Below are 16,904 nucleotides of genomic sequence, written 5' to 3' on the forward strand. Positions count from 1 at the left end.
CACCTTCCCAAAATAATAACCCAAGTCATTTTTTTGCCCCCTCAAAAATATATATATATATTTATTTCTTTGCTAAAGCATATCCTGGAAAGAAAGAGGTGGTGATTTTTTTTTTTCTTTTTTTGCCAAAATTATTTTTGGAAGGAAAAACAATTTAGGCCACTTTTTTTTAAGAAGGTGACAATATCGATTATAGGTTTGTACATTATAACGTGTTAATATATTTGTCATCAAACGGTACAATGACTCTGACATATATTCCTTCATGGACTAGTGTATCTAATTAGCATCATACCTAAATTTACCCGAACGGTGTTTGCAATATTCAAATTTGTCATTTTAAATTAATTGATTAAAATTACAATCTGATTAGCAGCAAAAACACAAGTACTATCGGTACTTGTGTACCGTTGGATATAAATTCAGGCATTGGGGGGGGATGAAAAGTTAAAAGCAGACACATTTAGACTGTGTTGGAAAATGATTTGCTCACTTCTAACCCTCTTATTAGTGTTAGAAGACGGGAATTGGCATGAGTTTTTAATGTGTCACTGAAACGTTTGTGATACAGTCCAAAACACACAATGACACTGAACACCTGGCAGACACTGAAAGATGAAGTTGAAAATGGTAAGAAAGAAAACCTCACTTTTATTAGGATTAATAAAACGGAGACTTATTAATGTCCGAGTAGGATCACCTGGTCCTACAACGGTGTCTGACCTCAGAGATGCACATATGGAAGAATCAAAGTTGACTCGCACTTCCTGGGTATACAGACCCATTCCATAAGGAGAGTATTATTGAAAAGCCCAAATAATTCAGAAACTTTACATTACATAGATAAATGATACAAAAATGGATGTTTGAAAGCCTTTATCTCTGTTAATTAAGGTGAATGTCTGCTTACACTTCATGACGACATGACATTTAAAATGAACATACTACATCAGACCAATAAAAAAAAAAACTCTTTAAAAACAGAAATTTTAAAGAAAAGCGTGTTTAATTCTTGCTTTAAGGTTATTTTCAAAAGGTACATATATTTCTAGGACGTATATTTTAATTTACGAAATATAACCGTAAATATCAACCTGCAAACGCAGAAAATCATAACTGCAGGCGATTGTTTAGAGTGTGTGATAGATAGCCACATTTGTAAAAGTTGTTTGGAAATACCGTATGAATTCATTCAAACAGGCAAAAAAAAAAAAAAAAAAAACCCCAAAAAACAACAACAACAAAACAATCTTAATTTATCCTGACAGTGTTATACATCAGTACTCTTTCCTGGGAACTTGCACCAGCTGCTATTGAGCAATTGTTTTCGGGTAGACCTGCATTTATCTTTTGTATCGGCCACAACGTGGAATTAACAAGCGGGTATCGTGTTCTGTAATTGAACGTTTCATTTACGACTAACAGAAACAGAAACCCCTGATGGAAAAGAAAATTCCCTTGTTTATTTACGGATGGTTCAAAAACGATATGTATCGCTAGATAAATGTCTGTCACATAATCCCTCCTCCTGCCTTTGGAAAATGCAGCAGTGAGGTGAGGTGGGGCCGGGCGCAGCTTAAAGATCGAAGGTCAAATGCTTTATCTTCTGCTTAATAGCAACAACATAAGGCACAGCGAAGAAAACCCCCGTTGAACTGCCTCATGAGAAAACAGCTGCAGAGGAATTGGAAGAGATTGAACAATACAGACATCTTTGCCAAAATTCATGTCACGCACATTTCATGACTTGCACAATGCCAGCCGGTCTGCCTGACTGATCCGCAGGAGCTTCCGACTTGGCACCTCAGGAGTGAAATTCAACTTTCTGTTGAGGCCTGAAGGCAAAGGCATAACTGAAAGTCTTCACACTGACTCAGAGGACTCTTTAACCTCGCGTCGAGCCGAGTTGTTTGGTGTGAATCTGCTCCGGATCGAGAGAAATGCAGAGATCTACGTGCGGCGCGCAGAGGTGTGACTGCGGTGAGATGGGCGCTACGTTGGTGCAGCAGTTGAAGGTGACACGTTGCACCGTGAGTAGTGGAAAATGTACCAAAATCACTGCCTGACAAGATAATGAGCTCTCTAGAGATTGACAGGCCGACTATTTAGGTTGGTTGCGATCCAACAAACAAACGTTGAGGAATGTAGAGCGGATCGCTTTTTGATTCTGTGTCCAGGATCTGTTGGAAGATGAACTTCTACTTCAGTCATGTGAAGTAGAAGTTCATTAACCCCTTTTGAATCCTCGACTTTTCCTCCTCAGTATTGCATTTAACTCCATCCATCGTCCCATCAACTCTGAGCAACTGATTACATAACGCCACCAGTCCCACACATCCAAATACAGCAGTAGCTTCAGAAGCTTGGCCCAACATGTAAAAACTTTCATTTGTTCAGTCAGCATAAGTGGTTCAGAAAGTGCCACTTGGAATTTTAAATATGAGGTCAAATAAATAATAAAGAATGGCGTTGCTCAGAGCACGAAGCATAGAATTAGACTGAATAGATCTGCCCATATGGATCGAGAACACTGTCACCGATACCCGATCTAGACTTTTTTTCAATATCGGGGGCCGATACAGATGTTAACATCAGATCTGTGCATCTCTGTTTAGATTAACATATGGAACAGAAGTGGCAAAAAGTATCGATCTGATACCAATACTCACTTTAGCATCGATAGTATCAATATTTAGATTGACACACCCAAACCTAGAGCATAGAAAGCATTATCCTAATAAATTAGCACGTATTGTGTAACAATGGGATCATTTTTATCCACGTTGCATACATTTCCACAGCAAGACGGCTGCTTCAAATGTAATCAACTGATTGCATAACGTAGGAAATGACAGCGAGAAAAAGAAAACAGCCGTGGGCGATATGTTCAGATAGCTTTCTGTCTTTTATCACCACCCACTTACAGCCTCAGTGCTTATGTCTTTTGACACACACACCTAACAGCTGAAGAAAACACACACAGTAGGAACTGTCTTCTGCTTTCCCAGCTACTTGTCGGAAAGAATTTCTCGCGATCAACAGGTCAGGGCAAGCACAACACTGGTTCAGATCGACACACATAACTCTGATGTCTGTTCATTTACAGCTTATTGAGTGATACAGACTTTATATTAGCTTCAGAAGCACGGATGACATTGTTGTAATTACTCCTAACGCTGCCTTAGCATCAGCATTAATAAATCTTATTCACACTTATTTGCAGGCTGTGTGCCATCATTAACGAGTCGCCAGCCTTGTATTTGCTTCGTCTCATCGAAAATAATTTTAATATCAAATTCAAATTCTGCTGCCTCTTTACAGGGTTAATAGAGGAGCCATGTCGCGATGACTTCCTGAAGGCGGGGCTTCATAAAGAGCAGCAGCTTCTTAAAGAGACAGAGGCCCAATTTCAAGACGTTAAAGTAGGAAGTCAAATTTCTGTTAAGTCACAATTGATATATGCAGCATTTTTATAACAACTGGAGATAACATAGTTGGTTGATTGTGCTATAAAATGTCAATGTGTACCTGGAAAATACACAATACTGGCCCTATAAATGTTCCACTAGTACAGCTGCATTCAGAACGGCAAGTTATTTATGGAGTTGATGAATAGGAAGAAAACAAATTCAGATTTTTCTGTATGGAACAAAAATTATACGGCTTCGATCTCTGATCTGGTTTTAATAGTACCCACTTCATTTGTTGCTCAGTAACGTTGGTCATACGTTGTTTATAACAAAACTCTGAATCCATCTGCAAGCCCAAATGCTTTCCCCCTTTAATATGTAAACCAGTCCGCTTCATCATCACTTCTATCCAGGTCTTCTCCTGGCTGACAGGCAGAGCAATGCACCCACTGTTTTTGTGGAGACACTAACTTTTTGTTTTGTTTTCAGGCAAAAAGTACCCAAAAATTGGTAATAATTGCTGTTAAAGTAGAAGATAAAAAAAAAAACAGCATATGAGATCAAATAGTCCGACAAGCCAAATTGAAGACCCATGACTAACATATTTCAGGCCAACTTAGTTCAAGAAAAAAAATTATTTAATGCCTTAATTTTAGATACATAATTTAACCCTTTTTACAGGTGTGTAGGCAACCTCTGTTAAAAAAATAAAGCGTTTTTTTTTTTTTGTTTTTTTTTTAAAGCTATATAATGTTTAAATGTTCTTTATGACCAGAACAGCAACAGAAATAAATCACAACATTGGTTTGGAGAATATTTTAGTTCTTTACATGTCACAGGTATGCTTGGTCGTTTAACATGAATACAAATATATAACTTAATAAAAAAAAAAAAAGCCTGATTATGGAATTGAAAGAAAACGGACACAAGTAAAAACATGGGTACCAATTAAAATAACTATTTTTCATACCCTGCCCTCCCCCCCACCTCCTGTCTGTAGAGATAAGATGCTGTTGCATAGTTAGCTTTATGTTGCACACATTTTGTTGTGTCATTTTGACAGCGACAAAGCAAACAGCTTTAACACTAGATAAAAACAGCAGCTTCCATACTGGAAAGACAGATTTGGAATATATTAAAACTCATAGCATTCCCACAGGTTTGACAGTTCCACATGTGGCCTTATTGCTCTGCATGCTGATAAAATTCCCAACTTCCTCCAGCTGTTCCCGTTTTCCCATAACAGCTGGCCTACCACAGATTCGTCCTGTGGCTCTGATCCCGACATGCTGACGGCACCGCTGCAGTGAGCTGGAATGGAAAGCGCGGGTTGTTGTGGACGGCTTCTATTTATTAAAGCAGACAGCGACCCCCTGTGGTTAAAAGAATGAATGACCTTTTTTTTCCCTCCTTCTGCTGCATGGTCCACTTCCTTCTCTTCTTCATTGGTTCAGAATTGCAAAACAGATTTTTCTGTTGTTTTTTTTTCACCACTCCATGTGTGGAGGTTGTGTGTTACTCTGGCTCTGCCCTTTGAACTCCGTGTGCAGCAGCTTGCTGACCTGATCCGAGTCAGGGCCGTGCAGCCAGTCTTGATACAGCTTGTTCAGGACGGGGTTGAGTTCTGGTAGGCGGACCGGCAGGCTAATGTAGACCTCCTCCATCTGCTGAACCAGGCCTTTATCGACCCGGCCCCCCGCCTCGCTCTCCGCCTGACCTCGGCCACTCAGGCACCCTGAAGCAGAGACGAAATGGGGGTTCTTTCTTAATTTTTCTTTAATTTTTTGTGTGGTCTTTCATCCACACAAAAACTCAACATGATATGAAAAACGATTATTTAAACAAACTACATTTATGTGAAATCTGTAAACCCAAATAAGTACAAGTTGTTTTCAAAGTGAGTAAAATTAGGGGGCTTAGCGGCATTTTGGTGCTTGTGAATTAAAAAAAACTTAGCCAAACACAAAATAAGATTTCCGTTTCTGTTTTTTGTCATCTTTACAAAAGGAAACTGGTGATGATGGAAAGTTACTGTTGAACCATGTAGGCAAATCTCTCAATACGTTATTAATGGTTTGCTTAGCCTACATATCTGTTTGCACAAATGTATGACAGCGTATTAGGGTGATTGTAGACAAAATAATGGTACGTTTATGTGATTTTGAGATTAATAGACATTTTCTAGAAAAGACAACAAAATGTCTAAGCTTGAAAAGTCAAAAATTTGCTACAAAAAACCTCAAATTTTCTAGAAAAAGAAATGTGGAAATTTATGGGTTTCAAAGGTGGAAAATGTTTGATTTTTAGAAATGTTCTGTTTCAAAAGTGGAACATTGTTGACTTTTGAAACCCAGAAGTTTAAAAAAATTTTCTAGAAGACTTCTGAACTTTATTTCAAAACTTCTGAGTTTTCTGGTGAAAATGTTTTTGTTTTTTTACAAATGAATCTGCTGGTGCCATGTCTTAATTCCTAACAGGAAGTGGTGGTTGTTTTGAAGCAATCTGATTGGCTGACATAGGTTTTAGTTTTGCGCTACACTGCCCCCTTTGGGTTTGGCATGTTTAAAACAACACTCAGGTGGATTTATGTGGATGAAAACATTTCTGAAACTGATCCTGTGTGTACAATATATTTCACAAAGTGGCGGAGACGTTCGTTTTTATAAAGATCCGGCTGCGTGGGGACAAGGCCCAGAGCCGCTCTGAGGTTTACCTCCAGGGCAGGACAGCACCTCCACCAGCTGGTACGGCAGGCGGCCCTTCTTCATCCGGTGCACTAACGTCTGGATGTTCCTGAAACCGTAGACGGCAGCAAATTGCAGCAGCGTTTCCCCGTCCTCCTCCAGCGTCACTTCCTGGAAGTCACGATTCCTGTAAACATGACACAACAAGTAGAATAAGAACTTAAAGGCAATAAAATTGACTGGCCCATTTTACAAAGAGTGGGTAGAAATTGTAGTCTCCAAGTGTGGGAAGCTAGTAGAAAACAAATTTATAAACTTGCAGCTGTAATTGCAGAAAAAAGGAGGTTCTATTGCTTATTGACTCAAGAGAGACTCAATACAAACACACCACACTTTTCAGATCTTCCACTCCATCTTATTTATGGTTTCAGATCTGCTTGCTTTTTATGTCCATTTCATTGTTTTTGGTTGTTGTGTTTTTATTAAAGCTCATTAGTCAATAGAGGAGTCGAATTGCCATTGTCTGGGACAATTTATCATCAAGTAAAATTTGTTTTTGTGACAGGCCGAGTCGTAATGAACTGTGAATCAGTCATTAATCAGACCTGAGGGTTTTGTACGTGATTTCCTGCACATCGACGGCGAACACCTCCTTAGCCGTGTGTTTGAACACGTGCTCCAGGAAACCTTCGGAGCCTCTACCGTCGTGCCTCATCAGCTCCACGTCCCCGCCTTCTCTCAGCCTGCAAAACACACAAAACAGTTAAAGACAAACTCATTTTAAGATGTTCACATAGTCTACTTAATTAAAAAAAAAAATCTAATTGGTCAAACTGTATTATCTTTTGTCTGTTTATGAACTCACACATGATCCAGTGGGACAGAGTCCAACTGCTCCATGGATATTTTCCTCTTCTGCATCAGGTGGTAGATCTCCTCTGAAAGAACAATCTTAGGTCATTCCTTAAAATATTTTTAAAATAAAATTACCAAACAAAAAAACAAAACAAAAACATACACACAATCTCTGGTAAATGCTCGGGGTTTACGAGTAAGGCATTTCTTAAGGAGTCCCCGACTCACCTCAATGCACAAAAAGATGCTTTTTTTTGATAAAACAGTAGACGTGTTTTTCATCCCGTACAATGATGTCACCAATGGTCATGTGACCAGCTTTCAGTGTAGCTAGTGAAGCAGAAGCCCTGATCATACTTATGAAGTATAAAGTTAAACTCTTACTTTCAAGGAGCCAGAAAATAACTTCTGTTAGTTCAGCCTCCACATGATAAACTGAAACGCCATTGAAATAAGTTATGGGAGGAAATATCAACAAGTCATATCAAAACAGAGAGGAAGTATGCTAATGTTAGCCTAGCGCTGACATCATTTCCAGGAGTAGTAATGAGTTTATTTAAGAGTCCAGTCAGGTAAAATTTTAGTTAGAACTGTTTTGCATTATGACAAAAATTGTAATAATAATATTGGTTGCAATGTTGCAATAACGTTATGACTTGCAATATGTGAACCATAATTGTTCAAGTTTTAGCATCTTTCTGCTTTGGGTTTTCAGCAGACAGAGATCCTTGACAGCAAGTTTTCCATACAGCGTTTGTGAAAAATATGAACATTTATTATTTCCATCTCAACAACAATGTTTAATCTGAATCAAGTTTTGGAAACTGCCCCAGCTCGTGTGACTGTAAAAGGCTGTTTTCTTCCAGCCTTTTACATTTTCTTTATACTAATAATGCAAACTGTGTTCCATTTGTATTTTATGTGGCATTGATACCCCGTCATATCACTGGCTTGACTCGGCCCTGTGGGTTTTTCTACTAGTGACGGTTACATGGCTCTAGCCAATGGCTTGCGTTGCTCAGATGTTTTCTAGAGGAGCAGAATGTTCTTCCTGGTCGGAGTGGATGAATGTGTTGGCAGAGTTGTTCAGCTGCACCTGGAACCGCTCCAACAATCCAAATCAATCGACTGTGATGTCAGAAGGGCACTTTTAGTGCAAACACATGGAGAAGCAGCAGGACAAAAACAGAGATACATGCGTCTTGTGACTGTAGGGTAGGTGGACATTTGTACTCAGCTATCCGAGTCTGTGTAAAGTTTGGGTTTCCAACATGGCTTTAATGAAAGCGAAAGGCAGGTTTCAGTAGAAAGGACGTGAAACAAGTTCTGAGAGGAAGTGGTTTGATTAAAATATAACCTACCCAGAATAAATGCATTCCCTTTTCAGAGTAAAAGTTTCAGCGTGCAACAACCAGTCATAAACATCTTCCAGAGGCCATTTTAAAAAACTCTTACTAGAGGTAAGGACACAGTCAACATCTCTGGTCTCCAGTAGACTGTTATAAAACTCCTCTCTGACAGCCTCCAGCTTCTTATCAAAGCAGGGAGCCACCACGATGTGATAAATCCTCTCCGGACTCAGCTTCTATGGGAGAAAGAAATAAACAAAACACATCAGTAAGAAAAAAATATAAGAAGAGAACTGGAAGATATTTTCCCCAAACAGACATCTGGACAGGACACGCAGTTATTGCTTAGTACAAATGATGATGCTGTTAAAACCGCTTTCTTGCTTTGTGATAACAGATTCTTGCATCTTCATCAAATCTCTGTAGACTTTAAAACCAATTACTCTATTGTTTAGTCAGAGTGTAGCCACATCTGACACATTTGGTCCACTTTAACCCTCACCGGTCTTCGCGCGACGCTCAGGAGGAGTGACATCGATGTCTGTGTCGGACATTGAGGAAGCGGGGGGGCTTGTTCCGTCAGACCATCAGTGCCCAAAACCACACACACAAAAACTTGTAAAAGCGCATGCAGGGTCACTGTGACCACACCGGACCTTGAACAGTGTGAAAAAAAACCAACTTGTGGGGTCCAAATGACCCCCTCTCTTAAGACCGCAGAAAGTTACACAAACCAAAGTTCCTCCGTTGGTCTAGACATTTAGTGTCAATAAGGTGCGAATTTTGAATATTCTGTAAGACATATTTTCTATTGCCATTGATCATAATATATTATTGATTTATTGTACAGCCCTGCTGGAAATACAAATATTTCTCTCTGAAAATTTTGTAGTTACTGTAGAAACAGCTGGAAAATGTAGCTACTTTGCAGCCAGATTCAGCACAACATAGATGTATCCTCCACAGATATATCTGGCCTGGTCTCCAACTCTGTCTAAATCTGATAGTATTTGGTATTTTTAACATTTAGGTCATTTTTGCTGCATCTTTTTCCATTCTGTCAGACTTACAGGACACCTTTTACAGCTTAGTGAACATTCCCAACACTTGACGTAGATCGTGGGTCAACCTGAGGCCAGGAGGTAGTATCGTGTAACCAGATTACGTGGCATTTGAACCCAGTGATTGTTTACAGCAGAGCGTATCGCTATACACCGCGTCTCACAGATCCCATGCTATCTGGATGTTACGAACCGATTTGTATCTCAGTTCTCCGTTGCCACAGGTGACGGCTGTGGGTGTGAATGTGTGGCGCTGCGTATAGAGAAACACACCAGTGCTGATTGTGACATCGCAGCGCAGGGGAGAAGCATCAATATTTGTCTAAGCGCTGCTTGTGTCACTGAGGTTCTGCTGCAGCTAACCGGCCTCCACTCAAACACGACCTCCGGGTTAGCGTCAGGCTAGCAGGGCGAATTCCAGCAGCTTAGAACAGACTGACAGCAGGAGGAGGGAGAAAAGCTGCAGGACTGTTCGGCACATAACTGGTGTGAGGCGGTTCCACGCCCTGCAGACATCTGACCGTCAGAGTCCCTGCTCTGGTGAATGATCTGCTGCTGCGAACGTTTCAACACGGTCACATGTCCTTTCCAACATTTTCTTCACTCTGCCTCGGTCCTTGACTTTTCAGAGTGTCTGGGCGTATTTGTTTTCTTCCAGCTTTTTACATTTGTGTCAATTCAGTCAGAAAAGGAAAAAAAAACAAACAAACAAAAGAAAACACTGGTATCTCTAGTGTGTCAGCAGAGGGCAGTATCACTCCCTTTAGTCACTTTAAAATTCTAAAAGAAGATCCTGAGCAGGCCAATGGTGCATTCCAGTCACCTCGGGGTCGAGGTGACAACGTTCCGGTCGGAGAAGTCACAAATTCAACACAAACACAAGCATTATTCGCAGAACCTCTAACGAATCTCATTTTTGGATTTGCTTTCCATAAGCAAGCACCACTTTTAATTTGTTCAGTTTAGAGTTGCAGGCGCTTACATGCAGCACTGATTTAAGATGCACCCTTACTTGTGTTTCCAACAAATTTGACTACTGCTGGTGCTAGGAGCGGCCATGTTGAAACGCAAAATAGGTCTTACAAGTAACTGGTGGTAGTCAGAGTCTGCATTTCCCTTCTTCAGCTGAAATCACAACTCCACTGACTTGTACGTGGTTTAAAAGCAACATTTTGACATGATTTAGCAATACGAAAAAGAAAAGAAAGCTGTTTCCCCCATGTTCTATGAAACACGACCATGCATGCCACTTATAATGATCCTAAAGGGACAATCTTTAAGGGCAAAAAGCAATAGTTTCCCTCTCTATTGAACGTAGCAGCAGGGTGGTTGGATGTGTTGCCTGCCGACATTGCATTGTATTGTTAAGCTGAAACAAAGAAGGCGACTCATCAGCAGCAGCTGTGCTCAGTCACGTTGGTTTACACCTCCAACCAGCTGGAAATAGTGTTGCTGTGGTTTATAACGCTGAAATCGAGAGTGAACATGTGGAAGTGGAGATCTATGCAATTGTTTCTAACAGTTTAGTTTTTGAAAGTATCAGGTTTCCTCACCAAAAACGCAGACAGTTGAACCGTTCATTTGATTTGTTCAATGGCACAGGAGGAGGAATTTGATAACTTAAACCACAGACGATTTATTTATTTTTTTTCCACCTAAGGATGACATGATTAAAAGCGCCATATTTGACAGGAACAGGTGATCTGCACTCTCACCTGTTGCTCAGAGAAGTAGTCTTTCACCAGACAGCCCATGATCTGCTGGGGAGACCGGGCTGTGCACAGGTGAGGGGTGACCACGCTGCCCAGAACCCGTTCTGCATAGCGGATCCAACCTGCACACACACACACACACACACACACACACACACACACACACACACACACACAAAAAATGACTAAATACAATCAGAAACAAAAAAAGAAAAAGATCCAAAAACGTGTTTCTTTAAATCCCAACCTCAACTGGAAATCGCTAACAGCTTTTAAGGAAGCGAAACGGTCCCAACAGTATCGTCGCTACAGGTAAATGCGAGTTTGTTGAAAAGTGAGGTTCTTCTGAGCTAAATTTAATTCCATAAAGCCGCTCGGTGTTATCTCTGAGGGAGTGGTGAGGGAAACGCTGCCTATCTTGCTCCACCAGCACTTGGTTGGTCTAAAACACGATCTGTCCCTCTTTAGCACACAACATCTGAAGACTGGAACACTTCAGCAAGAAACGAGGAAGATTTCTGTTTCCATAGAAACATTAGCTACACATTTATGCCAGAAAAATGACAGCGCGGCAGTTTTTTGACTTATCTTGAGCTGTGATGTGGAGTTTTATGAAATGATGTTACTAAGCGTTTCAGGCAAATCTACTCAGCAACATGTTCCGGTCTTCCCAGTTTAAATTTGTCTACCTTTCAGATTTTCTTTAATGTCAACAGATTTTACAGTGCAGAGTGTTTGTTTCAGCCGTCATGTGAAAACAGACCGACCTTTTATAATGTTTTGAAGAATTTGTTTATAGGAAGAAAAAAAAAAACACACACACAAAAACATAAACAAAATATTGAAATTATATGGATGTGTCCTTAACTGCACCTATCTTGTTTCTTTAAAACTTTAAAATCTAAGAGTTTTTTTTTTTAAAGCGTGAACCCACTTTTAAAATCAAAACTAAAATCTTTAAATGCAATTTAATTTCTTTGTCAAAAACTCAAGTGAAGCTGCAAGTTTGCTGTCGATTATAGCCTTTATTGCAGGAAATTACAGGTTTTATTTTTGATTTTAGGATAACTGCGGTTTATTTAAAAAGGTTTTACATTTCCAGGTTTGGGTGTTTTTCCTTACGTTTTAGAGTGCAGCCGATTTAAAGCCAATAAAGACAAAAAAAAAAAAAAAAATCATCAACTTTTAACTGAAAGTAAAACAAGGTGTAGAAAATGTAACACGGTTGAGCTTTGCTTTCTGTCTGAAGCAGCAACACTGACGCAGGCAGTATCTGCAGAAGAAGCGAGACTCTGAGTCAGCATCTGTAATTTAATATTCTACGCAACAAACGGGAGAGATTCAAGGCTCCAGGGAGTAAAAGTTCATGGAAGCATAAAAACCCCTTTAACGTCGTAGTTAAAAATAAACCAAAATAGAAAAAAAAAAAAAAGATGACAAGGCCAATTTAGTTTGTGTTATGAAAAGAAATGCAGAGGAGAATCAGCAGGTAGGCAGACAGCTTACCCGGGCAGGAGGAGGTGAACATGGGTAAGGCCTGAGAGTCATGGTGCCTCCTGCGGTAGCGCTGGATAAACTCCTTCTGGGTCTCCAAGATGCTGAACCCGGCTGCTACAGTGGTATCAAACACAAACTTTACCCCTACAGAGAAAAACAAACGGTGAAAAGCCATGATGAGGAAATCAATCACGTGATCAAATTTCTACTAAATTGATTTTAAAAAGCAAAGAACAAATGTTTGACTTTTTTCCGGTACGGGACATATTTTTAGGTACGTTTTAGAAAAAACAAAACAAAAACAAAAACCTGAGTGTTTTTGCCTATAGAGGCCGAATAAACGGGGTTTATACACTTTATGCCACAGTAAAAATTAAAGCACTTTCAACGTTAGTTTTCAAACTTTTCCAGCACCAGACGGTGATAAAAACTATCCAGCTTCAATTCACTACAGAGAATCATTTATTACTGTTAATAATGCACTGCGTCAGTATCCTACAGCAGGAACAATATAAAACAATTTAAAATTTTGAAAAGTAGTTCAATAATCTAACACAAAATACCCCAATTTCAAAAACGTATAACATATAAGATAGAAGCCAACCTTTATTTCAATTACACAGACCAACAAGTCATTGAGTCATTAGGAATAATCAAAAAATTTTTACACGCTATTAGCACTTAGCAAATAAAAATTATTTTGGTAATTCTAATTGACCCAAAACAAGAAACGTAAAGTCGGATTTATCTTCAGAGACAAAAAAAAAAAACCTAACAAAAAACGTCTGATTAGGTGTGTGAAAATAGCTAGCTCCAACTGTAAGTAGCATTTTCCAAACATAGGCTTTTAATCAAACATTAGCTTGCACTGTATAACAAAACAGTGCAGTTTGAATATCAAAGACTTTATAGAGAAATCAAGCACTTAAAGAAAAAAAATTAAAAATCAAGAAGAAAACCCCACAGGACGTCTCGGATCAGCTCACCGATACTCTTGAGGAAACTGCAGAGCTTGCGGGCTGCTTCGTTAATGTCCAAGCCGAACTGGACGGCAAAGAAAGGCAGCGACTGCGGACACACTGACGCCGCCACCGCCTTGTGCTTCGATGCGTCGCATTTCTGCCAAAACACAACACGACACCCAGCTGTCTCGGCTTTCTTGTTCGACGCTTCGTGCGGCGCGCGCCTGTGTGAGACGCACCTTATTGAGGGCCAGGACTCGCTCCACCTCCTCCAGGTTCTGCTGGGAAATCTTCAGGGTCTCCTCGTCGGAGAGGCAGCCGTCACAGGAGAGACAGGCGCTCAGCAGCAACCGGGGGCCTTCGATCAACTGCAGCAACGAAAGCGTCTCAAACTCATTTACTTCATTTGGCATCTTGAAGCTCCTGCAGTGCCTGGTAAAAGTGTTCCCACCCCGTGAACTTACTTCTCGTCAAAGCAGCAAATATCAACGTGATTACTAGAGAATTTATACAATAGAGCCACTCAAAGTTGGGCATAATCCTAAAGTGGAAGGAAGACGACGTGTTGTTTTTACAATCTTTCACAAATGAATTTTTTTTTTAAATGTGTCGAGGAGCTAAAACTCCCCATCACTCTGAACCATTAGGACTGTGACGATTACAAATTTTGCTGGACAATAAATGATCCCAGAAGTTATCGCGATAAACGATAATATTGTCGCTTTGACACAATTTTAAACTGTTATACTGATAATGGCGACATAACCCAAGTACGCCCTCTCAAAGGCTAATAAACTTTAATTTTGTGCAGAGCACTTCACACTGGATCTGGAAGACATTTCACATTTCCAAAAACAATAAATAAAAAGGAAATAAAAACCACACACAACTGAAACCAAAAGTTAAATGGATTATGAAGTCGCTGTAAACAAAATTGCCCTTCAAAAAAGTTTTTTTAATAAAAATCAATCACCACAATGGAAACTATTGAGCTCTTTTTGATTTATCATGCAATTAACTGGTTATGACAGGCTTACACACGATTCACACAATGTCCTTCCGCTTCACTGTATAAAACTGAATGGGCATTTTACTGAAAACTTGAGGAACCAATGAAGAGTTAAATAAGCAGTCACTACCTGTCCATTGACTTCCTCGCTCTCTGGGCCAGAGCTGGCCCCGTCTTCACCTTGTTTCTTGTTGCACTGCATTTGCAAACAATTAAAACAAAACCCATTTCCAAACCAATTACATGGAATCATTTCATTTTTAGCCAAAAATCCTACCTGTTTGGTGCAGTTTTCACACTTCTCCTTGCGCTGCGCTATCTTGACTCCTGACATTTTCCCCTCGTCATTTATCTCCGAGCTGGGAGAGACCGACCAGAGGTGGAAGCAGAAGCATTAGCTCATTTCCTCGCGGGGTGCTGCGTGTTTTCTGTTGGGGGCCCCACCCTCGCGTCCCCCTTCTGTCCTATCACAGACAGCCAGCTTATCAGAACCAGAACAGCTCCTCTTAATGCTGGGAAAACTCACAATGGGCATTAATCATCATCACGGTAATTGTATACACAAACCACAACAGAGGCGTTACGTGACACCGTTAATGACTTACAGTGAGGTAAGCCTCCTGTGTGACCTAAAACAGCAGCACATTTACTTTAGCTCAAGTAGCTTTAACAACAATAATGCGTCACGTTTATTGACTAAACGTCGTGTCTTGTGAGCTGAAGGGGTTTAAAGCGATTTAGGCCGCACGGAAAAAGCCTTAAAGTGTTCAAATGATTGTTAGTAACAACGCTGTAGGTCGGCCAGGCTGAATGTTGAGGTAACAACTCACCGCTTCAGCACAAAGACGTGGAAACCCGCAGAGGACAAGCAGGGGGAGAGAAGAAGAAGAAGAAGAAGGACCGCAGCACCGACACTGTTTGGTTGTTAAACTCTGCCGGAACTCAGCGCTGTGTCTCTAAAATCCCCGCATTGAGACGGCGTCACTGCCCCTGCTAAACCCGCACCTTCGTGGTTCTTATACCTCATATTTACCCCGCCGTTCGTGCTTATGTACGTCCACCTCCATTGTGCGCCCGGACCGTCCTTGGAGCATGCGCACGTCTATAGGCGTCACGCGCCGGAAGCTGCGACATGAGCCTTTCAAAATAGTCGGTGGTTTCGCGAAGCAGAAAATTCAAAAGATATTGAGACCATTAAACGAGAATTAACAGTCGAATGTTATCTTAGTTTGTTGCTCGAAAACGTAATGATACATGAGAAACATGAAGACAAGTCTACCAACCCAATTTCTCTATTTTTAAACACGTTAAAAATAGCAATCCCCCCAAACCACAACTAACAAAATAATAAAAAACTTGAAAAATATTTAAGAAGCAAAACAAGTTACAAATGTATTGCAAAAAAACCCAAATATAAATTGCATAAAAAGCCGAAACCATTTCTTGATCGGTTCTGCTTAGCATTAGTATTGTTAATATTACAGTAGCACTGTAATATTAACAATATTAAACATGTTCTCAAGGGACATGTTTTATCACTTGAGAAGAGGGACAGAACATGTCTGCTGGACAAAGCACATAATCTGAATAAAATATACAATAAAATATCATTTTGTGTATATTTAATTTAATATAATTTGCAACTGGGAGCTTGCACCTTAGCATCTGTACATTTCCAAAACATTATATGTCATATTTGCTTGCGGAATATTTACATTATTTTAGGGGAAAATTTTAACCCATTTTGTCCCTTGTCTCAAGAATCCCTGATTTCATGTAGATCTTGTGGTTTGAAGTATTGTCTAAACTTAAAGTGCAGAAAAGCCTAAGTCATACTTAGGACAGACTTAGGAAAGCGCTTTCCTAAGTCTGATTCTAAAAACACATTATCTGATTGACCTTATTTGATTGTATGTAAAACAATTCTAAAGCCAGCTTAATAATATTTATCAAAAAACATAAAAATACATTTAAAAATATCCACTCAAAACCTCATATGTATCATTTGTTGTGATTTTTGAGTTATTGTTTGTGTAAAACGATGAGTTTTTGTAGACACGTGTCAGTGTATCTGATATTACTTCAGAACATTGCAATGTTACATGTTCTGTCATTGTCTTTACCTGGCAGAATATAGATTTTATTGCGGACCAGTGCGTATGCGTGCACATTTTTATAAAAGATAGTGACAAAACAGCACAATGTGTACTGTACTCTAGTTACACCACTGCTTTCCATGTTGTCAGTTTGTTTGTTTTACAGAGCAAATCACAGACTGGCTTCGAACTCTAATTATTACCAACCAACATATAGAAATATTACTGGAAAGCGATCCGTCCAATCTGTTTATAGAGTCCAAATTCCC

The 16,904-nt window shown here is 39.8% G+C and overlaps 1 protein-coding gene across 4 annotated transcripts; it reads right to left on the bottom strand.

The window, feature by feature from the left end:
- Window positions 1-4,211: 4,211 nt before the first annotated feature.
- Window positions 4,212-15,638, bottom strand: narf (nuclear prelamin A recognition factor). 4 transcript variants are annotated; one of them, XM_032574941.1, is made up of 12 exons: window positions 15,562-15,614; window positions 14,817-14,898; window positions 14,670-14,735; window positions 13,770-13,898; window positions 13,555-13,687; window positions 12,578-12,712; window positions 11,075-11,193; window positions 8,405-8,534; window positions 6,960-7,032; window positions 6,700-6,837; window positions 6,124-6,281; window positions 4,212-5,145 (listed from the first exon to the last, which is right to left on the bottom strand). In XM_032574941.1, the coding sequence occupies exons 1-12, from the start codon at window positions 15,564-15,566 to the stop codon at window positions 4,898-4,900; spliced, it is 1,416 nt and encodes a 471-aa protein (XP_032430832.1). In that variant the 5' UTR covers window positions 15,567-15,614; the 3' UTR covers window positions 4,212-4,897. The 4 variants fall into 4 exon arrangements, with proteins under 4 accessions (XP_032430832.1, XP_032430835.1, XP_032430833.1 ...); XM_032574944.1 differs by having other exon boundaries at window positions 4,898-5,145; window positions 15,370-15,638; XM_032574942.1 differs by having other exon boundaries at window positions 4,898-5,145; window positions 14,817-14,998; window positions 15,370-15,638.
- Window positions 15,639-16,904: the final 1,266 nt, after the last annotated feature.

The sequence above is a fragment of the Xiphophorus hellerii genome, chromosome 10 (assembly GCF_003331165.1).
Source record: "Xiphophorus hellerii strain 12219 chromosome 10, Xiphophorus_hellerii-4.1, whole genome shotgun sequence".
NCBI lineage: Eukaryota > Metazoa > Chordata > Actinopteri > Cyprinodontiformes > Poeciliidae > Xiphophorus > Xiphophorus hellerii.